Source organism: Sus scrofa, chromosome 9 (assembly GCF_054392235.1).
Source record: "Sus scrofa isolate SSC_HxYL_T2T_F1_AM1 chromosome 9, Sscrofa_HxYL_maternal_Yorkshire_Landrace_v2.0, whole genome shotgun sequence".
Lineage (NCBI taxonomy): Eukaryota > Metazoa > Chordata > Mammalia > Artiodactyla > Suidae > Sus > Sus scrofa.
In genome coordinates this window covers 124,648,449-124,675,382 of record NC_139391.1, presented here as the reverse complement: position 1 = coordinate 124,675,382, position 26,934 = coordinate 124,648,449, and the positions used below count along the sequence as shown (strand labels likewise).

The 26,934-nt window shown below is 42.5% G+C and overlaps 1 protein-coding gene and 1 non-coding gene across 2 annotated transcripts in view; one reads left to right on the top strand and one right to left on the bottom strand.

Moving 5' to 3' along the window:
* The window catches only part of LOC106505010 (protein Cryzl2), a 32,684-nt gene extending 10,394 nt beyond the window's left edge, over nucleotides 1–22,290 (top strand). Inside the window, 3 exon segments of the mRNA XM_084977734.1 lie at nucleotides 4,471–4,652; nucleotides 7,463–7,691; nucleotides 22,083–22,290. Of these exon segments, the coding sequence (XP_084833860.1) occupies nucleotides 4,471–4,652; nucleotides 7,463–7,691; nucleotides 22,083–22,151 (480 nt within the window). The 3' untranslated portion in view covers nucleotides 22,152–22,290.
* A 2,765-nt stretch (nucleotides 22,291–25,055) lies between these two features.
* Nucleotides 25,056–25,159, bottom strand: LOC146400150 (U6 spliceosomal RNA). Its single transcript, XR_014816920.1, has one exon. It is a non-coding gene; the product is annotated as a U6 spliceosomal RNA (small nuclear RNA).
* Between the last annotated feature and the right edge of the window lie 1,775 nt (nucleotides 25,160–26,934).

Genomic DNA, 26,934 nt, shown 5'->3' with positions numbered 1-26,934 from the left:
TAGAACCTGGTTCAACTCGCTTCACAGCCCTTTCACGTTCTGTTCCCTCCACTAGAATGCTCTGAACTGTCTCCCCCTGGACCTCAAATTTAAAATCAGATGTTGCTTTTTTGAGGAAGTATTCTTTGTCCCTCAGGAGATATTCCCCCCACTCCTGACTCTGTGTGGTCTCACAGCATCCTCAGTGTCTCCTGGTGTGTGTTAATCCTCGACTTGTGTCATTCTTGCCCCAGTGTCTCCCTCCCACTGGTCTCTAATCTCCACGGAGGCAGGAGTAGTGTCTGTGTGATTCCTTATTGTAGTCCCAGCGCCTAGCATGCATGGTACATAGACCTTGGTAGTCACTCCATAATTATTCCTTTTTTTACTTTTTGTCTTTTTCTGGGGCTGCTTCCCTCCGCATATGGAGGTTCCCAGGCTAGGGGTCTAATTGGAGCTGTAGTTGATGGCCTACGCCAGAGCCACAGCAAGGAGGGATCCGAGCCACATCTGCGACCTACACCACAGCTCACGGCAATGCTGGATCCTTAACCCACTGATCAAGGCCGCGGATCAAACCCACAACCTCATGGTTCCTAGTCGGATTCGTTAACCACTGTGCCACGACGGGAACTCCCCATAATTATTCCTTGAATGAATGAATGAATGAATGAAAGACTCAGCTCCTACAGAGGCTTTTCTCTGAGGCTGTGGGTGTCAGAGAAGAAGCATTTCTTGGAGCAGGTGGACATTTAAGCTGGCTTTTGCAGGATTGGTAGTAGTTGAGTCGAGGAAGAAGGGATGTGAAGGCCATTTAAGTGGTGGGAGGACACATTAGGAGACAGAAACGTTGGTACTAAGCATGATGTCTTCAGGGGCTTGCAAATAGCATCTGTGGAGCAAAGGGTGGGGGTGGGTAATGGTGGGAGACGATTCCACAGAGGTGGGCAGAGATCAGATCATGAGGCCCTGAGGAATCTGAACATTTCTTAGGAGCTCTCAGAAGCTGCTGAGGACTTTAAGCCTAGAAGCGACATGATCATCTTTGCATTTTGTCAAGTTCACTTTGGTAGCAGTGGGGACGAGGGATAGGTAGAGGCAAGGTCAGGGGTGATCTGGAGACAGTAGGACAGACTCCTGGAGCAATTCACACCAGAGGTGATGATCAGAGAGATACCGAAGGAGAAGAGAATTTGGTAACTGGAGAGCATCCCAATACAGTTGAAAGAACAAGGGCTTAGAAGTTAGCCTGACCTTGACTCATATTCTAGCTCTTCTCTAGCTTAATAGCTTCAGTCTCCTCATTTGTACAATAATGCTTTTCTCATAGAGTGGTTATGGAATATGGAGATCACACGAGCAGCGTGCCCACTATAGGGCAAGGTGTGTCGGGGGGGAATGCCTTGAAAGGGATCTTCTTATTAGACATCGAGGGGGAAGGTGCAAACTAGGTTCACTTGGGGATTTGCCATTTTTTGGGATTGAGAACCCAGGAAGAAATGATGAGTTTGGTTTTGGACACAGGGAGTGTGAGGTTCCTGTGGAGCCTGCAGTTGGCATATTCAGAGGTGCCAGGATACTGTACAGGGTTGGTGATAATTGGACTGGTCTGGAATGTCTTCAAGGGGCATCTCTTTTCTCACGCTGACTTTCTTTTGAAAAGGACATGTGAGTTCTAAAAGCCATCTTGGATACCAGGAGGCTGCTCATGGAATATTAACACATTTCAACTCAAAAGTAATGGCTTTTAGCATCTCTCTTCGTGGGAGACCAAAATTAGTCTCATTGTTTCGAACCATTGACTACTGAACCTTTCTGGGAAGATGAAATTGTACTGTTGATTAGAGAAGTTAAGTAGAAAAATTTGCTTCAGTGCAGATCTTAAAATGAAGCTGTATTTTCTCCAGCAGCAATAATAGTTTTAAGCAAAAGCAAACAAAAATAAGATCATGCCATCGACTTGGAACAGGTCATTTTTCAAAGAGTTTTATTGAATTATAGTGGCTTTACAAAGTTGCGACAATTTCTGCTGTGCATCAAAGTGATTCAGTTCTACATATACACACATCCATTCTTCTTCAGATTCTTTCCCCATAGAGGTTGTTACAGAATATTGGGTAGTTTTCCCTGTGCTATACAGCAGCGGGTCCTGTTGACCATCCCTAGAACAGGTCATTTTGATAACACCTTCCATTCACTGCATTTCGTGTTGCTTTCAAAGTGCCTCCACAGCAATGATCTTACCCGTGGTCCTCACAGAGACTCTGGGAGTTGGGCATGTACGTGGTTATTATCCCTATTTCACAGATGAAGAAAGTGAGGCACCAGGAGAGCAAATGATTCACAGCAGGCCTCGCGGGGACTGAGCTAGAATCCTGGGAGAATCCTGGGATTGGAATTGGGCGCCTGAGCCTAGTCTGGTGCCTGTCCTCTGTGGCACTGTGTGCTGGGAGCCCTCAGTGAAATGCAACTTTTGGGGGATTTCACAGCCGGGGGCGGGGGGTGGGTATTTGAGGGTAGCTTTCAAAGAGTTAGAGATCAGTTTGAAATCTTTTCAAGGCACGGGTGTTCTGAAGCGTTTGCACGCAAGTTCTGCATGTCACCCGGGGGCCAAAGTGCTTGGGCGGGCAGGTGCTCCCCAGTGATAAGGCACCTCTAGGCAGTTCTTCAGTGTTTGAAGCTTTTCTGGAGACCTCAAGCCCCAGACCTCCTCATGGTATGGCCCGCAGCCATGTGTGCCGTCTTTGGCAGGCCTTAGACAAGGCTTTCTCCCAGGGGGATGGAGTGGAAAAGCATGGGCTCTGGTGTCAGCAGCACTGGGTTGTTCTACCACCTGCTATCTGGATGATCCTGGCTTACATAACCTCTCTGGGTCTATGTCTATGATTATGGAATGGGAGTAACTATCCTTCCCCCCCAATGTTCTTATGAAGTTTAACTAGAATAAAGGATTGCATGTATGTAACAATAGATTCATTTATCTAACACTTTGTTTTCTAAGTGCTTTATATGCAATATATCATTTAACATTTTGTTTTATTTTTAATTTAATTTAATTTTAATTTTATTTTATTTGTCTTTTTAGGCCCACACCCAAGGCATACAGAAGTTCCCAGGGGATGGATCAAATTAGAGCTGTGGCCACTAGGCTACACCACAGCCATAGCCATAGCCACGCAGGATCCTAGCCATGTCTGTGACCTATACAACAGCTCACGGCAGTGCTGGATCCCCGACCCACTGAGTAAGGCCAGGGATCGAACCCACATCCTCGTGGATACCAATTGGATTTCCACTATGCCACAATGGAAACTCTTCATTTAACTTTAAAAATATTTCTTATTTTATGGATGAGGTAACTGAAGCTTAGGGAAGTTGGTTGGCAGTATAGAGACTAAAAGCATGAATTCAGGAAATGAATTACCCACGTTTGGATCCCAGTTTTTCCTCCTATCAGCTGTGTGACCTTGAGCAAGATACCTAACTTGTTTTGCCTCAGTTTCTTCATCTCTAAAATGGGGATAATACTAGCGTATATATTATTGGGCTATTAATATTGAATGAGTTATTAATATATGTAAAGTATTTAAAATAGTGTCTGTCACATAGTAAGCATTATGTAAGTGCTAGTTCTTACTAGGTACGTTGCCTTAGGTAACACAGCTAGTTAGTAGCAGAGTCAGGATATGAACTTTGGTCTGTCTGACTTCAAGATCTTTCCATTGAATCATGTTTTACTCTCTGAGAAGCCTGTCCTGATCTTCTAGATCTAGGTCAGCTACTTCTAGCTTGCACTTCCAGAACTCTCTGTAATTCCGCATCATACTGCTGGATCTTGCTTTCTTGACTCTCAGCTTGGTATTCAGCTTGTGTCCTTACTACTTGACTTATAGTAGGTACGCAGTGAATGGTGGTTTTAAGTTGCACTTGGAGAAGACTGTGAGTATCTCCTGAACCATCTCCTAGCTAGACCTGCTGGGGTTCCAGCATTCCTGGAAACGTGGACCCCCTTGCCAGGGAGGGCATGGGGCACCAGTGTGATGGGCTGTGTGATGGGCCTGATGTATTGGATTGAGGCCGATGCTCAGATGGTGAAGTTATATTGGTTTCCTTGATGAGTGCCCGCTGGTTGGAGGGCGGGTGGGTGGGGGGAGCCCCTCTTGGTACAAATTGTGAACCGTCAGAAGCATTGTGTGGTTTTTTTTTTTTTTTTTTTTTTTGGTCTTTTTGCCTTTTCTAGGGCCTCTCCTGCGGCATATGGAAGTTCCCAGGCTAGGGGTCTAATCGGAGCTGTAGCTGCCGGCTTACACCAGAGCCACAGCAATGTGGGATCCAAGCCGCGTTTGTAACCTACACCCCAGCTCACAGCAATGCCGCATCCTCAACTCACTGAGTGAGGCCAGGGATTGAACCTGCAACCTCATGGTTCCTAGTCGGATTGATTAACCACTGAGCCACGACAGGAACTCCAGCATTGTGTTCTTTATGCAGGTCATAGCAGCAGCTGGAAGTGAGGAGAAGTGCAAGCTGGCGATGCAGAAGGGCGCACAGTTCAGTGTGAACTACAGTCAGGGCAGCCTGAAGGAGGCACTGGGGAAGCTGGTGGGCAGCAGAGGGGTGGACGTGGCCATCGACACCGTGGGAGGAGATGTCTTCCTGGAGGCTCTCCGCAGGTGCGTGCCGTGGTCTTCCCCAGGGCGGGGCTCTGCTGAAACCTTTCCAGACCTCTGCCTGCCTTCTGGCCTTGTTTCTTTTTTGTCTTTGCTGCTCACTTTTCCTGTAGGCACCAGCGTCAACGAGAACAGCTGAGTGGGTGGGCGAGAAGGAATAGAAGCAGAGGGAAGATCAGGAAGTGCTCAAATATAGCAGAAACAAAATTTCCAACTGGAAAATATCCAAAAAATGACTTGACTCTCTAGTTGGCAATATCGAATGCTTTAGAAATTATACGCGTGTTAAATTCAGCTCTGCCTGCCCCCACTAACTACTTTATATATGTGGTGTGGGTAATTCTTCAGGCGATCACTCTTCAGATGTTAAAATTCCTGGGGGTGGTGGGCCCTCAGCTCACTGTGCACTGAGGTACAGACTGTTTTGATCTTACTGATTTCTGAAGCAGCCACTAGCAGAGAGGTCTCTTTGACTCATTTTAGTTAAAAAAAAAAAAAAATCACCAGAGATTTAATGAAACTGTTGTCTCCATACCAATTCTCTCTCTCTCTCTCTCTCTCTCTTTTTTTGGGGGTGGGGTGGGTGGGTGCTGCACCTGCCGTGGAGGTTCCCAAGCTAGGGGTCGAATCGGAGCTGTGTTGCTGCTGGCCTACACCACAGCCACGGCAACACAGGATCCCTGACCCACTGAGCGAGGCCAAGGATCGAATCCCCATCCTCAGGGGCTCACTGAGCCACGATGGAAACTCCTCCACACCAATTCTCATTCTCTGTGAACCAGGGACTCTGAAGTGCTCTGATAATATTAGCTTTAATTCTTGTGTCTTCCTGACAAGAACAGTTTTGTGGTTTATCCCAGTTTAAAGTAAAAGAAACAGAAGTAGAGCAGTTTGCCCATAGAAGGCATCTGTGTCATTTGTGGCCCCGTGCATCCCTGCATGTTGCACCCACTACTGTGCTTAGACAGGAGGCAAAGGAAAGTGTGTGTTGACTGAATGAAGAGCCAGGACAGAGAGCTGCTAATACACAGCCTTCTCTTGCCCTCTGCACAACAGTATTTTGGCAACAGCCTCTAAAGAAGAAAAGCAAAAAAGCAAACACCAAACAAACATACATGTATTTTATATCAAAGATGGTCACAGCATTGATTTTATGACTCATTCCTTAGCATGCACTGTATGGTACTTCCCACAGTGGGTTGCAGAAAACTTGTGTGATTTTTGGCTATTATTCACAATTCTCTAGTAAAGTAAAGCTTAAGGGAGTCCTAGAGTAAACCTTAGTATAAAGCAAACGATGCTTCAGTAAAGTGTCTGAGTTCTTATTCTTGCTTCCTTAGTTCAAAATTTTCAAAGTGAGTGGTCTTGAAGTGCAGCATGTGGAATGACATCTATTTACACCTGTCCACGAAGTAGTTGAGTAATTAAATAGACAGCCTTGATTCTAAAGTGGATCCCGGAGTTCCCATTGTGGTACAGTGGAAACGAATCCGACTGGGAACCATGAGGTTGCTCAGTGGCCTCGCTCAGTGGGTTAAGGATCCGGCGTTGCTGTGACCTGTGGTGTAGGTTGGCTGCTATAGCTCTGCTTCGACCCCTAGCCTGGGAACCTCCATATGCTGTGGGTGTGGCCCTAAAAAGACAAAAAAAAAAAAAAAATGGGTCCCCTTGCAAAACTGGCTCGTTCCTCTGGCCCCCCTACTACCTTGCTTATGGCTTTTTAAATATTTTCCTACTGGGGGATCCACAGTGTTGCAGAATGTTTCACCCCTGCCAGTTTACAGGGTCAAAGGAATTCCCAGCTGGCGGTTTAATGTATGTTGCTTTTTTTGTTCGTTGTGGTAAAATATACAAAACCTAATATTTAACATTTTAACCTTCTGTAAGTATATGGGTAAACATGCTCGCAATGTTATATAACCATCCCCAACAAAAAACGCTGTACCCCTTAAACAATAACTCCCCTGCCCTCTGTCATCTCTATTCTGCTTTCTGTCTCTATGAATTAATGTACATTGCTCCCCCCGCCACCTTATCCTGTGTTTTTTTTTTTTATCATGGTAAAAAGTACATAACAAAAGATTTGCTGTTTTAAAGTGTATAGCTCAATAGTGTTCAGTATATTTACATGGTGAAATAGATTTCCATAACTTTTTCATCTTGCAAATCTGAAATTATAAATCCTATTAACCAACAACTCCTCTTTGCCCACTACTCCCTAGCCCTTGGTAATGACTATCCCACTTTCTGTTTCTATGAATTTGACTGCTTTTGATACTTCGTACAAATAGAATAATACAGTATTTGTCTTTTTGTAAATGGCTCATTTCACTTAGCATAATGTCCTCAAGCTTTATTCATGTCTTAGCATGTGATGGGATTTCCTTCCTTTTTAAGGCTGGATAATACTCTATTTTATGTATATAGCACATTTTATTTATCCATTCGTCACTTGGTGGACATTTGGACATTTCCACCTCTCGGCTGTTGTAGATAGCACTGCTGTAAACCTGGATGTGTGAGTATCTCTTCATGCCCCTCCTTCCAGTTTTTTTGGGTGTAGACTCAGAAGTGGGATTGCTGGATCATATGGTAGTTCTATTTGCAATTTTTTTGAGGCATCTCCGTACTGTTTTCCATAGCAGTTGCACCATTTTACAGTCCTTACCAACGGTCCATGAGGGTTCCATTTCTCTAAATCCTTGTCCACACTTATTTTCCATTTTGTTTCCTTTTTAATAGTAGCCATCCTCATGGCTGTGAATGTGTTTTGCTTTTAACAATTTTTTTTTTCTTCTCCTTTTCTCCCTCAGCCTGGCATGAGAGGGCAGGATTGTGGTAGTGGGTTTTGCTGGAGGAACCATTGCTTCTGTGCCGGCCAATCTTCTGCTCCTGAAGAATATCTCTGCCATGGGGATATTCGGGGTCCGATACCAGGGCCAGAACTTTCCCGTCTTCTCCAGGGCCCTGTCCTCAGCAATTCAGTACTGCCTTGAAGGGCGCATCCATCCATACATTGGAGCGGTTTTTAAGCTGGAGGAGGTAAGATACTCTTAAGGGATATGATGTAGATTATGCCAGGAAATAATCTGTGTCACACTACTGGGTGGTTTCTCTCTGGATACTCCAAGTCCTCCGTTTATGGAATTAAAGGGTAAAAAAACACAAAGCAGAAGGCTGCAGGGTTCGTAGGATTTCTCCTTGCCTTTTGGGTTGTACGGCTGTATGCACAGGGCTAGCAAGCCACCGGGAGACTGAAACCGTGAGGGCCGTGGGGAAGCTGGAATTGGAGGGCTCTGTCTCCATCACTGGTGTCTTAAACAGAGGGATGTGATAGTGCTTTAGAAAATAATTTACCCGTGTTGATCTGAACTCTGAACCCTGCAACATAAAGGAAGCACTTAACTTGACCTTTGATTTTAGAATATGGACTCTTTAAAGTACAACCAGATGATTTAAACTGGAGGGCTCTGAACAGAACACCAAATCATGCTCGGTTAGCATATGACTATAATTCATCCATTCGTCACTGTAGTTAATTTTGTTGGCTGTTCAAGCCCTTTTTTCATTCCCTCACAGTCCCCATAATGTGGCTTAAACTTTCTCCAAAGTGTAATTGTGTGCATGCATATGCAGTATTGTTGTAAATGCGAATCTGTTAGACATTCACTGTGATGGGTTTGTTGGGGGTCCTAAATTTGTTTTAATGTTCAAAAAACTGTTTTGGTAACTCCAGTCACCTATTGATGGAGGCGATGTTTTGTTCATATGCAGATCCGTGGGCCCCCACGCTGTCAGTGCCAGGCTTCATTGTTCTCCAGCCTTCCATTTCTGTCTTTTCCTATGATGAGGCACATTCTTCTCAAATATGATTTACTTTCTTCCTCATTATTTTGCTTTTTAGGGCCACACTCTTGGCATATGGAGGTTCTCAGGCTAGGGGTCTAATTGGAGCTGTAGCTGCCAGCCTACACCACAGCCACAGCAATGCCAGATCCGAGCCGCGTCTGCCACCTACACCACAGCTCACGACAACGCTGGATCCTTAACCCACTGAGCAAGGCCAGGGGTTGAACCTGCAACCTCCTGGTTCCTAGTCGGTTTTGTTTCTACTGAGCCATGACGGAAACTCTTGTCATTTTATTTTTTATTGCTTTTAAGGGCTGCACGTGCGACATATGGAAGTTTCCAGGCTAGGGGTAGAATTGGAGCTGCAGCTGCCAGCCTATGCCCCAGCTGCGGCAATGCCGGATTCTTAACCCACTGAGTGAAGCCAGGGATTGAACCATGTCCTCAGGGATACTAGTCGGATTCTTAACCTGCTGAGCCACAATGGGAACTCCATATTTTGTCCTTTTAAAATGAAGATGATTAAATGAAATGATAATTTCACTGAACTGTAAAGCCTGGGTGGTTTTCCTTCGTAAATCAGTTAACATATTGGAAACAATTATTTATTAGACCTGCTTTGGCTTGGAAAATGACTGCTGTACTTCTATTTGTATAGTGCTAGACATTCTGGTGCTTTCGTATTCTCCTGAATTAGTAGGCTTATGGATTTGACCTTGATGGTTGATGTTAACATGACCACCTACTTTGGACCAAAGCCTGTTTAGCAGGTATAGGGTGTGAACTTCCAGAGCATTCTCTGCTTTTCCTTCATCAACTTGTAATTACCTCTTTGATGCCTGTCATTCCCTCAGACCATAAACTCCACGCAGGCAGGGTCCATGTGCTGTTTGCACTTCTCATCTCCAGATGCTGGCAGGTCCTCACATATTTATTGGATGAATGATTGAGAGTGTAGGGCTCTAGGGTCAGGCCACCAGAGTTCAGACCCTGGTGCTGTCACTCATCTGGTTATGGGCAAACGACTACCTCTTTTTTTTTTTTGTCTTTTGTCTTTTGTCTTTTTGTCTGTTGTTGTTGTTGATGTTGTTGTTGCTGTACGACTACCTCTTTGTGACTTTGTTTCCCCATCTGTAGTGAGGGCAGTAATATACCCTCCCTCCTAGGTGGTTATGAGGATGAAATAAGACAACACTAGAAAAGCACACAGTAAACACTGTATTTTTTATTTATTTATTTTTGTCTTTTTGCTATTTCTTGGGCCACTCCCGCGGCATATGGAGGTTCCCAGGCTAGGGGTCAAATCAGAGCTGTAGCCTCAGGCCTACGCCAGAGTCACAGCAATGTGGGATCTGAGCTGCAAGCCACCTCTGCAACCTACACCACAGCTCACAGCAACGCCGGATCGTTAACCCACTGAGCAAGGGCAGGGACCGAACCCGCAACCTCATGGTTCCTAGTCGGATTCGTTAACCACTGCGCCACTACGGGAACTCCCCAACAGTATATTTTTTAAAGAGAAATTCGTCGTCATTATAAAATACAGACTTAGCCTTTTCATTTGCCTGAACTGTAACACTTTTGCATTGACATTTTATTTTTTGTTTTTATTTTTTGGTCTTTTTTGTCTTTTTAGGGCCGCACCTGTGGCATATGGAGGTTCCCAGGCTAGGGGTCCAATCAGAGCTGTTGCTGCTGGCCTACACCACAGCCACAGCAATGCCAGATCCTTAACCCACTGAGCGAGGCCAAGGATCGAACCTGCAACCTCATGGTTCCTAGTCAGATTTGTTTCTGCTGCACCAAGACGAGAATGCCACGTTGACATTTTAGAGGGTGAGATTAGAGACCAGTCTTCAGATTTTGAATTTTAACTGGAATTTCTTGTTTTCTGAAGGGTTATATCTCTGCCATGACGGGTGGCTCGTGACTAGGCCCATGATCAGCCCCATGGTGTTATTTAGATGTACTGAGTTTGTTTTCTGTAGGGAGCTGCCCACACATTTCGACCTGACACAGTACTTAAATCTCACAGATCTGAACTTGTTTATGAAGTGAAGGATGGGTGAGATCACCACATGAACAGATTTAAGAGATAGAAAATGTTTGTTTGAGGTTTCCTGAGTGTATCTGTGGCATATTCTTCTTCTTTTTCTTCTTCTTTTTTTGGCCACACCTGCACTATTTAGAAGTTCCCAGGGCAGAGATAGAACCCACACTGCAGCAGCAACCCAAATCACTGCAGTGACAATGCTAGCTCCTTAATCCGCTGTGCCGCCAGGGAACTCCCATGTGGCATAATCTTAAAAATTAAATTACTCTTTTGGTTTAGGTGACATATTAGTTTTAGCCCATTGCTCTAGACGCAGTTTATGGGCCTCCCCATATTGACTGGTCCCCCCTGCCCCAGGCCTTGGCTGCTGTCACACTTCTCCCATCCCTGAAGCCCAGGTCCTTTCTCTAGGATCCATCTCCTGACCCTGGTGATTGTCTCATGCTTTCCCCAAGGGTAGGGCTGATCTTTGGCAGAGCTTCTGACTTGCTCATCAGGGCGAGAGCTGCTGCAGCTCTGGTGCAGAGGTCTCATCTGAAGGGTCTGCCGGAGTTCTGGCTTCCCCAGAAACTATATGCAGGAAACACTATATGCAGGAAACTATATGCAGGAAGGGTGAGGATGCTCCCCCATGTGCAGGGTTGGACAAGTGAGAGGCAGGAGATAAATCTCTTGCCTTTCTTCTTCCTGATGGGCTGCTTCGATGTGCCCTGGGTCCACATGGCCTCTTTGGAGACTCCCCCATGTGAACCACAACCAGCTGTGTGTCCCTCTGCAGCCGTGACCAGGTCAGGGTCAGTAACACACACCTTGTGGTTCCTCTTCCTCCTCCTGATCCCACTCCCTTTCCCCACACCTGCTTCTGTGGGATCGCAATGTGGCATTAGAGCATGTGTTATGATCAGGCTTTATTTTCTAAGGAACCCAGGCTGACACGTAATTTTTTTTTTTTTTTTTTTTTTTTTTTTGTCTTTTGTCTTTTTGTTGTTGTTGTTGCTGCTATTTCTTGGGCCGCTCCCACGGCATATGGAGGTTCCCAGGCTAGGGGTTGAATCGGAGCTGTAGCCACCGGCCTACGCCAGAGCCACAGCAACGCGGGATCCGAGCCGCGTCTGCAACCTACACCACAGCTCACGGCAGCGCCGGATCGTTAACCCACTTAGCAAGGGCAGGGACCGAACCCACAACCTCATGGCGCGTCTGCAACCTACACCACAGCTCACGGCAGCGCCGGATCGTTAACCCACTTAGCAAGGGCAGGGACCGAACCCACAACCTCATGGTTCCTAGTCGGACTCGTTAACCACTGCGCCACGACGGGAACTCCTAATTTTGAAAATGTATTTATTTTTGTGCTTAATAATACATGGCTTGACTTTGTTTTTATTTATGTATTTATTTGTATTTTTTGTCTTTTTTTTTTTTTTTTTTTTTTTTTTTAAGGGCTGCACCTGCGGCATATGGAGGTTCCCAGGCTAGGGGTCCACTTGGAGCTGTAACTGCCGGCCTACACCACAGCCACAGCAACACGGGATCCGAGCCACTGTCTGTGACCCACACCACAGCTCATGGCAACACCGGATCCTTAACCCACTGAGCGAGGCCAGGGGTTGAACTGACTTTTTTAAAAGTCAGTTTTATTGAGGTATGATTTACATGCAGTAAAATTCACTCTAAATTTGCAAAACATATATAATCCCCTTGCAGTTAGGATATAGACCATTTCTAGCATTCCTCAAAGTTTCCTTGTGCCCCTTTGTCAGCAGTCCCCTTTTCCTTCCCCCACAACTCCTGGCAACCACTGATCTGTTTTCTTTCCCCATAGTGTTGTCTTTTGCAGAATGTCAGACTAATGGAATCATACAGCATGTAGCCTTTTGGGTCTGATTTTTTCAGTTTTGCGTGGTGCTTCTGAGGTTCTTCCATGTTTTTTGCACAAGTCAATAATTTGTTCTTCTTTTTTTTTTTTCCTTTTTCGGCTGCACCCATATGAAAATTCCTGGGTGAGGGACTGAATTTGCACCACAGCAGTGACAATGCTGGATCCTTACCCACTAGGCCACTGGGGAACTCCCAGTAGTTTGTTCTTTTTATTGCCAAACAGTATCTCATTGCATGGATGTATGCAACTTGTTTTTTCCTTCACCAGTTAATAGAAGATTATTTCCAATTTTTGTCGATGGTGAAGAAATCTTCTGTAAACAGTCATGTATAAGTTTAGTATAGGCATAAGTTTTTATTTACTTTAGGACTGGGATTTCTGGGTCATGTGCTAAGTGTGTGTTTAAACTTTTTTTTTTTTTTTTAAATTTACGCAGACATTAAACTACTTTACTTACAGAGCAGAAGGTAGCCCCCCCCACCCCCCAGTCTCCAATGGTGACTAGAGAACATTATTAGATAAGAATGTCTCCTATGTAGACTCCTACAAATAATGTATATTGAAGCTTCTCAAGAAGGGGCAAGCTGGGTAAATCAGCAGCTCACTCTCTATGGCATAGTTACTGAGAAGCAATTCTGTTGCAGCAATTCTGTTGCCCATGGTTTTGAAGACAAGGCCATGGTTATTGCATTCCTATCAGAGCCTCTAGTACATGGGTTTCCTCCCTCCCTCTGTGCCTTCCTTTCTTTCTTTTTATTATATTCTGAATTAGAAACTGGTACTCCAACATACACTGTTTGAACATTTCAGATTTTGTTTGTACAGATTTGCTGCTACATATCTACCTTTTATAACGTCCGAACTGTTTATCAAAGTGGTTGTATTATTTTGCATTTCCACCAACAATGTGTAAGTGTTTTAGTTGATTTGCATCTGCCGAAGCTTAGTATTATCAGTTGTTTTCTTTAATTTTAGCCGTTCCAGTAGGTGCAGCGTGGTATCTGATTGTGGGTTTAATTTGCATTTCTCTAATGAATAATAATGATCTTGAATATCTTATCATATGCTTGCTTACCAGCTATATCTTTTCTGGTGAAAGGCATTGACTGACTTTTAAAAGAAGATTCAGATTAACTTGTATCAGAGCAATGATCTGATGACTGTAACTATGACAGTATATCACCAACTAAACGTTTTTACCTTTTAAAAACAACCCTGCTCAGTCCCCCATGTATTCATTCATTCATGAATTTATTCTTCAGACCTCCACTGGGTACATTCTGTATGCCAATCAATAAAAAGTAAGGCTTAAGGAATTTATTTTTTAGTTGGAAGAGTCTCAGGACAGTGCTGATAGGAGGAAGAGTTGGTTTCTAATAGAAAGCATGAATCAGCATAATGTATTTAGGGAACCGTAAGTTACCCTAGCTATCCCTATTTGATGAGCTAATTAAAAATTCCAACAGCAGAACCTAAAACAAAAACAATATCCTCACCCTGCCCCCAAATTCCAGGTTACATATCTCCAGAGACAAATTTAATTATGGCTTCATCGCTGCAGGGCAGAGAACCGAGATTCTGGGAACAGCCTGTGGATCCATCTAGGCATCAGTATGGAGCAGCCTCCCTCTCTGTGACACAGCCTATGGAACACAGAAAGGGGAAAGTGTCCCCAGGCATCTGAAATATCTATCAAGAGACTCCCATCCAAAGCTGTGTACTTTGCTTCTTAGTCTCTCACTCAGAGCTTTATCACTTTTATTAAACATCTGTTGTCTATATTCCCAGTCCAGATAGAAGCCACAGGGCAGAAAGGGACAGAGCTAGGTTATTTTTAGAAGTAGCTATTGGAACTGAAGAGCCAGCTGGACATAGAATTAACAGAACATCTGAAAAAGAGAAGGCAAAAGAATGGATGTTCAAAATTAGGAGGTTCCCAAGTCATGGAACAAAAAGGTTATGTTTCCCCTACTCCAATATTATCTTTTAAAGAAGTCAGGTAAAGATGTGCTACATTTTAATAAAGATTAATGATGAATGATTAAAAATAAGCTTAAGCATTTGAAGGGGCAACTTTCTTTTTATGTTGACGTTTATTTGCGGGAGATTTCTCATTTCTCTAGGATGCCAGGTGAAAAGAAATATCACTCTCTCAATTATGCTTGTTTTCCCAAGTATTTTCTGTTGTTGGGTTATGACAGATCTCTGGGAGCGAGCACTTCCAACTGATAGGGAGAGTGAGACAGCCGTGAGTCACCTGGAGATGTACCTTTGAGTGATCAACAGGGTGGAGATGAGAGTTTCAAACATGTCTTAGACCTCTTCTCCCTCCTCTGAGCGCATCTAAATTTGCATAGATTGGAAAGGTCTCTGTAGGGCACAAAGCCTTGAAAGACAGATGTTCTTTTTTTATTTTTTAATTTAAAAAAAATTTAAAAATTTTATTCAGGTAGAATTGATTTACAGTGTTGTGTTAATTTCTGCTATACAGTAAAGTGACTTGGTTATATACATATATATTCTTTTTCATATTCTTTTCCATGACGGTTCATCACAGGATTTTTTTTTTTTTTTTGTCTTTTTTTGCTATTTCTTGGGCCTCTCCCGCGGCATATGGAGGTTCCCAGGCTAGGGGTTGAATTGGAGCTGTAGCCACCGGCCTACGCCAGAGCCACAGCAATGTGGGATCCGAGCTGCGTCTGCAACCTACACCACAGCTCACGGCAACGCCGGATCCTTAACCCACTGAGCAAGGGCAGGGACTGAACCCGCAACCTCATGGTTCCTAGTCGGGTTCGTTAACCACTGCGCCACGACGGGAACTCCCCCATCACAGGATTTTGAATGTAGTTCCCTGTATTACCCAGGAAGACCTTGATGTTCATCCATCCTCTATGTACTAACTTGTATCTGCTAATCCCAGACTTCTCATCCTTCTCTCCCCACAACCCCTCCCCCTTGGCAATCACAAATCTATGGTTCTGTGATCAAAAATCTCTATGTCTACGAGTTTGAGTGTTTCTGTTTCAGAGATGTGTTCATTTGTGCCATATTTTAGACCCCACATATAAGTGATATCACATGATATTTATGATATTTGTCTTTCTCTTTCTGACTTACTTTGTTTAATATGATAATCTCTCAGTCTGTCCATGATGCTGCAGATGGCATTATTTCATATATATATGTATATATATATATGAACACACACATATACACACACACACATATACTACATGATGCTGCAGATGGCATTATTTCATATATATATATATGAACACACACACATATATATACACACACATACACACACACACACATATACTACATCTTCTTTATTCATTCTTCTTTGGAGAGACATTTAGGTGGTTTCCATGCCTTGGCTATTGTGAATAGTGCTGCTGTGAACATAGGAGTGCATGTGTCTTTTGAATCATAGTTTTATCTGGGTATATGCCCAGGAGTGGGATTTCTAGATCATTTGGTAATTCTATGTGTAGTTTTTTGAGGAACCTCCATACTGTTTTCCATAGGGCTGCACCAATTTACTTTCCCACCAACAGTGAAGGGAAGGTTCTCTTTCCTCCACACCCTCTCCAGCATTTATTATTTGTAGACTTTTTAGTGATGGCCATTCTGACTGGTGTGAGGTGGTACCTCATGTAGTTTTTTGATTTGCATTTCTCTAATAATTAGTGATGATAAGCATCTTTTCACGTGCATATTGGCCATCTGTATGTCATCTTTGTTTTTTTTTTTTTTTTTTTTTTTTTTTGTCTTTTTGCTATTTCTTTGGGCCGCTCCTGCGGCATATGGAGGTTCCCAGGCTAGGGGTCGAATCAGAGCTGCAGCCACCAGCCTACACCAGAGCCACAGCAACTCGGGATCCGAGCCGCGTCTGCAACCTACACCACAGCTCACGGCAACGCCGGATCATTAACCCACTGAGCAAGGGCAGGGACCGAACCGCAACCTCATGGTTCCTAGTCGGATTTGTTAACCACTGCACCACGACGGGAACTCCTGTATGTCGTCTTTGGAGAAATATCTATTTAGGTCTTCCGCCCATTTTCGTTTTTTTGTTTGTTTTGTTACTGAGTTGTATGAGCCATTTGTATGTTTTGGAAATAAAGCCCTTGTTGGTTGCATTGTTTGCAAATATTTTCTCTTAGTCTGTAGGTTGTCTTTCACTTTGTTTATGGTTTCCTTTGCTGTATAACAGCTTATAAATTTGATTAGGTCCCATTTGTTTTTTTGTTTTTGTTCTTTTTTTTTTTTTTTTGCTTTTATTTCCATTGCCTTGAGAGACTGCCCTAAGAAAACATAGGTATGATTTGTGTCAAAGAATGTTTTGCCTACATTCTCTTCTAGGAGTTTCATGGTATTGTGTCTTATATTTAAGTCTTTAAGACAAATAAAAGTCTTGAAAGACTTGAGTTTAGTTTTGTGCATGGTGTGAGGTGTGTTCTAACTTCGTTGACTCACATGCAGTTATCCAACTTAACCACTTGTTGAAGAGACTGTCTTTTCCCCATTGTATATTCTTGCCTCCTTTGTCGAAGATTAACTGACCATAGATGTGTGGGTTTATTTCTGGGGTTCCTATGCAGTTCCATTAATCCATATGTCTGTTTTTGTGCCAGTACCATGCTTTTTTGATTACTGTGGCTTTGTAGTATTATCTAAAGTCTTGGAGGGTTATGCCTTTTGCTTTGTTCTTTTTCCTCAGGATTGCTTTGGCCATTCTGGGTCTTTTTTTAGTTCCATATAAATTTTAGGATTATTTGTTCTAGTTCTGTGAAAAATGTCACGGGTTATTTGACAGGGATGGCATTAAAACTGTATATTGCTTTTGGGTAGTATGTCCATGTTAGCAGTATTAATTCTTCCAATACTAGAGCACAAGATATCTTTCTGTTTCTTTGAATCATCTTCAGTTTCCTTTATTAATGTTTTGTAGTTCTCAGCATGTAAGTCTTTTACCTCCTTGGTGAGGTTTATTCCTAAATATTTTATTTTTGGGATACTGTTTTAAAAGGGATTATTTGTTTATATCCCCTTTCTGATATTTCATTGTTAGGTTAAGTAAGTCAGAAAGAGAAATACCATATGATATAACTTATATCTGGAATCTAATATAGGGCACAAATGAACCTTTCCGTGGAAAAGAAAATCATGGACGTGGAGAACAGACTTGTGGTTGCCAAGGGGGAGGGAGAGGGAGTGAGATGGGCTGGGAATTTTGGGTTCATAGATGCAAACTATTGCCTTTGGAATGGATTAGCAATGAATTCCTGCTATATAGCACTGGGAACTATATCTGGTCACTTATGATGGGCCATGATAATGTGAGAAAAAGGAATGTATATGTGTATTGTGACTGGGTCACCTTGCTGTACAGTAGAAAATTGACAGAACACTGTAAACCAGCTATAATGGATAAAAAATAAAAATCATTAAGTAAATAAAAAAAAATGCAACCAGTTTCTGTAGGTTCATCTTGTATCCTGCTACCTTGCTGAATTTGTTTATCAGTTCTATTAGTTTTTGCATGGAGGAAAAACAGGTGTTTTTGAGACTGGGGATTTCATGCTGTAGGGAGATTGCTGCGATTGAGTTCTCTTCTAATTTTTATTTATTTATTTTTCTTATGCTTTCGGAGGAGGATTTTAGGTGGAAAGGGTTTGTTAATCATAATTGTTTTTCGTAGCACATTTTTCTTGTTGGACCACCCAGGTCCATTTTTGGCTTTTACGTTTGCGTATTTATGGCTGTCTCTGTACCTATTCCCTTTATTCTCCTTTCCTCCTCTCAAAATCAGTCTCTATAAAGTGTTCGATACATTTATTTGGATTTATATTTCCTCGTAAAACATACAGAATCATTTTGTGTGCTAATTTATTTTCAAGTGACATAAATGTGCTGTTGGTCTTATTCTGTTTTTTATTTTTTCATGCCATGCTGTCTTTTTAAGATCCACCTGCATTGCTGGTCCTATATCCAGTTTATTACTTCTCGCTGCTGCATAGTAATCAGTAGTGTGCATCTACTGTAGAATATAGATCCATTCCCTGAAGATAAACTCGATTTGATATACTCTTTTTTTGTCCTTTTCTTTTCAGGGCTGTACTTGCAGCATATGGAAGTTCCCAGGCTAGGGGTTGAATTGGAACTGGCCTACACCACAGCCACAGCAATGCCATATCCAAGCTGCATCTGTGACCTGTGCTGCAGCTTGCAGCAATGCCTTAACCTTCTAAGCGGGGCCAGGGATCGAACCCGCATCCTCATGGATACTTGTTGGGTTCTTAACCTGCTGAGCCACAGTGGGAACTCCTGATAAAATTGACTTGATTGCCTGCCATCTAAGCCCTTTGTGCAGTTTTCTGTGGGGCTTTCTGTCTCTTTCTCACTAATTTGCAAAAGTTCCTTCTATAACCTGTGGCTCTCAAACTTAATGTGCACCTGAATCACGTTAGGATGCAGATTATGATTTAATAAGAGTACGATTTAGGCTGCACATTTCTAATAAGCTCCCAGATGATGCAGAAGCCTGCGGTTCTGAACCACCCTATGATTAAAAAGGTTCTAAATGCTAGTTGGAGGCATTACAAAAGTCTGTCCTTCCAAATTTGTCATGGGTTTGTCACCTTTGTTTAGATTTAATGTAATCAAATACATCGGTATTTTTGCCTTTTGGTTAATGCTGTTTGGGGACCTGTTTAATAAGTCCTCTGTCATCCCCAGGTCACAGTAATTCTTTTCTATTTTTCTTTACTCACTTTGTACTTTCATTTCAATCCATTTCATTTCAATCCATCTGAAGTCATTTTTGTATAGGGTATAAATTAGATAACCAATTTACTCCTGGATCTGAGAAAAAGCTCAGATCTGGTAGTTCATTGTCTCTCAGATCCAGTAGTTCATTGTCTCTTCATCGACTCGTGGTGCTATCTTTGTCTTATTTCAAGTTCTTAGATAATACATGTTAAATGTCTGCTCTCTACTTTCCATTCTATTCCCTTGGTTCACATATCTGTTCCTATAATAGTATTATGCTGCTTTATGTTTATAGCTTTGAAGTATGTTTTTAATATCTGGAAGAGTAACTCTTCCACCTGTGTTCTTCTTTTTCAGTTGTGACCTAGCTATTTTGTTGTCATTGTTGTTGTTGTTCATTTTAAGGCCACACCTGCAGCACAGGGAGGTTCCCAGGCTGGGAGCTGAGCTGGAGCTGCAGCTGCCAGCCTATACCACAACCGCAGCAATGTGGGATCCAAGCTGTATCTCTGACCTATGTTGCAGCTTACAGCAATGCCGGATCCTTAACCCACTGAGCAAGGCTAGGGATCAAGCCCGCATCCTCACAGACACTATGTCAGGTTCTTAATTTGCTGAGCCATAATGGGAACTCCACTTCCTAGCTATTTGTGATTCCCTATCCTCTTAGATAAATCTTGGAATAAATTTGTTTAGTACCTCAAAAAATCTGGTTGAAATTTTGAATGGAATTGTGTAGACTTTAGAGATTAATTTGGGGAAATATTGGCATTTTTTACAATTTTCCAAGTTGTTTCATTTGTGAATGGGGGATATATTGCTATTTATTCAGATCTTTCACGTTTTAATTAAAAAAAATTTTTATTGATTGATTGATGATCATCTTTTTAGGGCTGCACCTCTGGCATATGGAAGTTTTCAGACTTGGAGCTGTAGCTGCTGGCCTATGCCACAACACAGCAACACCAGATCTGAGGCACATCTGTGACCTACACCACAACTCATGGCAACACCAGATCCTTAACCCACTGAGCAAAGCCAGGATTCGAACCCGCATCCTCATGGATACTAGTCAGGTTCATTACCACTGAGCCACCACAGGAACTCCCATGTTTTTGAATAGAGTTTAAAGCTTTTCTCTTTAAAGTCTGGTGGATTATTCTGAATTACATTAATTACAAGTACTTTACTCTTTGTTGCCTTTGAGAACGATATTTTATTTCTGTTATATTTCCCAGCTGATTAATTCTGATATAGAGAAATATCAGTAATTTTTGTAAGTTTATCTTGTATCTTATAAGTTTCCTCTGTGTCTTTTCATGGTGTGATAACTCGTTTCTTTTTTTATCATTGAATAACAGTATATTGTGTGGATGTACTGCATTCACCTACAGAAGGACATCTTGGTTGCTCCCAGGTTTTGGCCAATATGAACACAGCTGCTATAAACACTCTTGTGTAGGTTTTTGTGTAGATGTAAGTTTTCAACTAATTTGGGTAAATACTTAGGAACACGATTGCTGGATCATATGGTACAATTGTGTTTAGTTTTATAAGAAACTGCCAAACTGTCTTCCAAAGTGGTGGTATGATTTTGCATTCCCACCAGCAATAAATCAGAGTTCCCATTGCTCCACGTCCTCATCAGCATTTGGTGGTGTTAGGGTCTGGATTTTAGCCATTCCAATAGGTATGTGGTAGTATCTCACTGTTGTTTTAATTTGCAATTCTCTGGTGACATATGATATTGATGAGCATCTTTTCATATGCTTATTTGCCATCTGTGTATCTCTTTTAGTAAAGTGTCTGCTCAGAGCTTTTGCACATTCTCAAATGAAGCTACTTGTTTTCTTACTGTTGAATTTTATGAATTCTTTGCATATTTTAGATACAAGTTCTTTATCAGATATGTATTTTACAAATACTTTTCTCCCAGGTTGTGGCTTATATATGTTCATTCTTTGCAGTGTCTTTTTCAGAACAGAAGCTTTTAATTTTAATGATATCCAGTTTGCTAATTTTTTCTTTCGTGGATTGTGCTTTGGTGTTGCATCTGAAAAACTCATTGCCAAACCCAAGGTGCCTTAGATTTCATCCTGTTTTCTTCTGGAAGTTTTGCAGTCCTGCCTTTTACATTTATGTACAAGATCTATTTTGAGTTACTTGTGAAAGATATTAAGGACAGTGTCTTGATTCTATTTTTTCTTTGTATGTGGATGTCCAGTTGTTCTAGCATCATTTCTTAAAAAGAGTATCCTTTTTCCATTGAATTACCTTCTCTCTTTTGTCAGAGATCAGTTGACTCTGTCTGGGTGGGTCTGTTTTTGGGCTCTCTAATCTGTTTCATTGATCTGTTTGTTTATTCTTACACCAGTATCATACTGTCTTGATTAACTGTGGCTGCTTTTTAATTTATGTTTTATAACCTTGTACTTCTGGAAAAGGATTTGAGATAGATTGCAATTTCAGTTATGTGGAAGAAGGGAAATTTTAATAAAAGGTAAAAATTATAACTAAATTATTGATTCTTCTGGCAGTGTGGCTCTATTCTTTCAAAAGCTAGAACACACAGAAATATTACAATAAAGTATGGGCACGCCTGAGGACTTTTTACCTGCTGTCATTTATCTGACAACATTAAAAATTGTAGTTTAGACAGAGCAAAGTTGAAGTTAGGTTATTCTTACTGTTTACTTTTGAGTTTGGGGTGATCAGTTATTTCGTTAATATTGCATAGTTAGCTATATACATTTTATTGAAGACACATCTTAATACGTTAGTTAAGAATTGAACCAGCCACAAATGGTTGGTTGAAATATACACATGTGCAAGTCTGACCATATTTTTTTTTAATTTTTATTTTTTTTAGGTCAATGATGCCTTCCTTCATGTCATAAATCGCACCTCCATGGGCAAGGTGCTTCTCTCCCTTAAATGAACCCTTACAAACTCAGCATGTCTAAATCCAAAACTCATCCTCCTTCCAAAAAACCTGATTTCCCTTATGTTTCTAAAGGTCTTACCACCTTCCTTATTAATCCAGTTTCAAAATCTTTTCGATTAACCTTTGATTCTGTTTCCTGATTCCTCACAATTAGTGTGATCATATACTTGCTTGTCCAAACTTGGACCCCTTTGTGAGTGAAAGGATGCTCTTAGGAACTGCACCAGGGAAACAGGTGTCCCAGGCAAACCTGTTTGTAATGCATCAGTGGTCAGGTTCTGTCATCCCCATCTCTCGCCTCCATAGCCTCTTTTCCAGTCTAATGATGTCACATATGCTAATTCCAGTCACCCCCTAACTGACTTTCCTACCTTTAAACTACCTACCTCCTTCCTTGTTACTAAATACTGCCATGGCGACCTTCCCAAAGCACAGCCATGACGGTATTGTCTCTGAACCCTAAATGGCTCACCATCGTCTACAGGGTGGCTTTCAGACTCCTCGAGCTGGCACTTCATGATGACCAGGATTTTGCCCCTGTCTGCTTTCCGGCCTTGTGTTGGACAGCTCCACTGGTCCCTCAGTACATTCAGATTTCTCGCCTCCCCCACTTTGCTCAAGCAGTTTCCTCTACGCTCTTACCTCTGTTAGACATAAGCCTTCCTCACCTCCAAGACCTACTTCGGCCTTGAGCTTTTCCCCTCTGGAGGGTGGTTATCTCTTCTCTTCCCCTCTTCCCTTCCTGTAGCTTCTCCCCCAGGATGTGTCACACTCTGCCTTGCACCAGCAGGAGCAGCATGTCTAGTGCCGTGAACATAGGAGTCTAAATCCCAGAGGTGGGTTTGAATCCCAGTCTCAGCACTTTGGAGGTGGTTACTGAAGGTCTCCAAGCCTTTGTTTCGCTCCCTGTAAAGTGGGTATTACAATCTCCAGCTCACAAGGTTCATGTGAGCAATCCAAGCTGTGGTGGGACAAGGCACCTGCCTTGGGTTAGGTGGTTAACACGTACTGGTCACTGTTATTTCTTCCTCTCCTCCTTTCCCAAGGTCACTTAAGTTCCTTGAAAGCAGGTCTGATTCACCTGTACCACACACCTGTACCACTCACCTAGCACAGTGCGTTTCCGTGGAACTGAGCTGAATTTGAGTCATTGCAAGTCTTAGATTATGGGATCAAATTAAAAATATATTACCCTGGAAGCAAATGTTCATCACAGACAAATGGATAAACAAAATTGCTGTATACATACGCTGGAATATCATTCAGCCTTAAAACAGAAGGAAATTTTGACACCTCCTACAACATGGATGGACCTTGAGGACATTATGCCAAGTGTGCTAAGCTGGTCAGTCACGAAAGGACAAATATTGTATAAGCACCTGTGATCGTTAAAGTCATAGAAACAGAAAGTAGACTTGTGGTTGCCAGCACCTGGGGAGAGGAGGAAATGGGGCGTTACGGGTCCAAAGCTCCCACTCAGGAAGATGAAAAATTTCTCATCGTGGATGGTGGTGACGGTCGCACGACACTGTTAATGTGCTGAATGCCATGGAACCAATCACTTGAAAAATGGTTCCAAATGGTAAATTTCATGTTATGTATATTTTACTGATCTAAAAAATACAAAAATAAAAGAATATATTACTCTCCCATCTAAGTGAATTCATTCCGCGAAGAGAACAGAGAGTGGGAGGAGAGTGCCTGGCTTAGCCCGACGAAGTCCCCAGTCTCTGCTCGAGTCCTGGTCTGTGACGAGAGGTTCTTACCTCTGCTTGGTTATAAACGGTGTTCCCTAGCCCTCCCGCTGCATGAGTGGGGATTCCTCAGAAGAGGGGGGTAGAGTGAGGATAAAAACACATGCCTGATACCCCAGGGGTGGGGGGACTTCCACTTGTTCTTTTTTGCTTTTGGTTTTGGTTTGACCGCGCCCACAGCATGTCGAAGTTCCTGGGCCAGCCATCAAACCCATGCCACAGCTGTAACCAGAGCCACGGTGGTGACAAGGCCGGATCCTTCACCCTCTGAGACACCAGGGGACTCCAGCTTGTCCTTGATTGAGGTCCTGTTCCAGTAAACACGGTAAGAGGCTTTGTTCTCCGATAAGTACCCAGGCTATTCAGAAACACCCATGTTCTCAGGGTTTTCACACCGGAAAGCTTTTGGAAAAATTGAATTGCACAATAGAAAGTGAACATTTAGGGAAAGAATTTAAAATCGGGAAATTAGCAGAAGGAAGGGGGAGAGAGACGGAATCAGGGAAACCACCCACGTGGGCCCGTGTGGTGCTTCCATGGGGGCCTGAGTGTGGGCTGCTGCCTCTTCCAGATTTGGCTGCACATTTTAGCCTTCTGGGGGCGGCAGGTCCCGTTTAATGATAAGCCTCTCTTCCCCTTCTGTCCCCCAGATGTACTTTTTTCGTTTTGTGCCTTTGATACTTTTGTTTAAATACAAATTTTAATTTCTTAAACTATAGTTGGCTTACAATATTGTGGTAGTCTCAGGTATATAGCTTCAGATTTTTTTTTTTCCTGTCTTTTTGCCTTTTTTCCTAGGGCCGCATCCTGCGGCATATGGAGTTTCCCAGGCTAGGGGTCAAATCGGAGCTGTAGCCACCAGCCTACGCCAGAGCCACAGCAACAGCAACGTGGGATCTAAGCCATGTCTGCAACCTACACCACAGCTCACGGCAATGCCAGATCCTCAAGCCACTGAGCAAGGCCAGGGATCGAACCCACAACCTCATGGTTCCTAGTCTGATTCGTTAACCACTGCGCCAGGACGGGAACTCCTAGATTCTTTTCCATTATAGGTTATTACAAGATATTGAATATGGTTCCCGGTGCTATACAGCAAATCCTTGTTGTTTATTTTATGTATAGTCGTATGCATCTATTTATCAAAAATATGGAATGCTCCACGAATTTGCGTGTCATCCTTGCAAAGGGGCGGGGCTAATCTCTGTGTCCTTCCACTTTTAGTACATGTGCGGCTGAAGCCAGCGCCTTACCTCTCCTTAATGTGAGCTATTTTTGTTTTTAAATGAAAGCTGGTTTTCAAAAATAGCAAGATACCAACTCCGAGGCTAATTTTAGAATTTCCTGCCACCCTTTGGGATAATGGAAGACATGCTGGCTAGACCCCAGGAGAGAAGAAAGACAAATCAGGACTGAGAAAAGTGCCCAACCCCCCTCCCCGGGAGCTGCCTTTCCCACCTTCCTGAGCGGATCAGTAGGTGTCCTGAGTCAGAAGGATCGCTTGTCCCCAGCTCACTAACGTCAAAATGACTTCGATGGAAAGAGGCAGTCATTAAGGAGAGTGAGTTTTTTTCAGGTTTCCCAAGTATTGGTTAGAACCCCTCATGACCTGCTTGCCTGTGTTCCGGCTTCACTGGAATGATTTGATTTGAAAGCCTTTGACTCACGTTTTAGTCATCGTTTGGTTGTTCCACCATCTGAGCCATTATTTAGTCTGAAAAAAGACTCAATGCGGCTCCAAGTGACAGCGTTTATTCTATATTCACAGACTTTCCCCAGCTCTCCCTTGTAGGCTGGCTGCTGGAGAAATCACTCCCACACAGCTACCTCTTCTTTTGCTAACTGTGGACCTGCCCACCTGCACACGCTTCTCTCGACATCCGAAGTGAGGTTTCGTGCCAACAATCCTGCGGGCACATCACCAGTATATCGGTCCCTGCTCCTTCCTCTGCAATACCTTGGCCGTGGACTGCTGTCTTTTCTGTGGGAGTTGTGGTAAAGACAACAAAAGAGGGGTTCTTTGGGCAAGTGAAGGAAAATCAAGGGATCTGCACATAATCGTATTTATGTAACAAAAATATTTTTAATGGGAAAAATTCACACATGATTGTTTTTTTCTCTTATTTTCCCTTCTAGGATTGTATACGTGAATTAAAGAGTGTACAAGTGAAGTAATACATTTCAAAATATATATTGTTTATACAGGTCATGTGAGGGAAGACCCCATTAAACCAACACAGGTTGGCCTGTCTAATTGTTCTCTTCAGTGTCACCTCACTATCACAGCTCATGGCTAGATGGAAGGTCTGAGCTGGAAAGATGCTGATGTCTGGAACTTTATCACTGTTAGGGCATCATACCCCAAATGGTTACTTTTTTCTTTTGTGCTGCCAGTAGGAATAACCAGTTTCCTGAACTTTAGTGACTTGCATCATTATTTTAAAAATGGTATTATTAAAAGAATTACAACAATACCACAGGTCATTGAAAAAAGCCAAGCCAGCTCGAGGTTTCTGAGTAGAAGTTGCTGTCCTATTTTTCTCTATCCTGTCTCATTCCTGTTCTCCAAGGAAACTGCTGTAAGCAGTTTGATGTTAGTCTTGCAGACCTTTTTATTCTTATTTATTTATTTAATAGAAGTTTGGTCGACTTGCAATATTATATTAGTTTCAGGTATATTGCAAACCATTTAAAACACACACGTGCGTGTACACAGGGGGTGTTCTTTTAAAACAAAAACGTAAGCGTTTGAAAAACAACTGATCATAGTTTGCATACTGTTCTGTAATGTACTCTTATTTGTTTATTTTTAAAAATGATTTTTTCCATTATAGTTGGTTTTCAGGGTATGTATATATATACACATTCTTTTTCTCACATTATCCTCCATCATGTTCCATCATAAGTGGCTAGATATAGTTCCCTGTGCTATACAGCAGTGTAATGTACTATTCTTAATAATATGTCATGGACATCATTCCATATTAGAACATATAGGATGTATTTCTTTCTTTTAAACAACT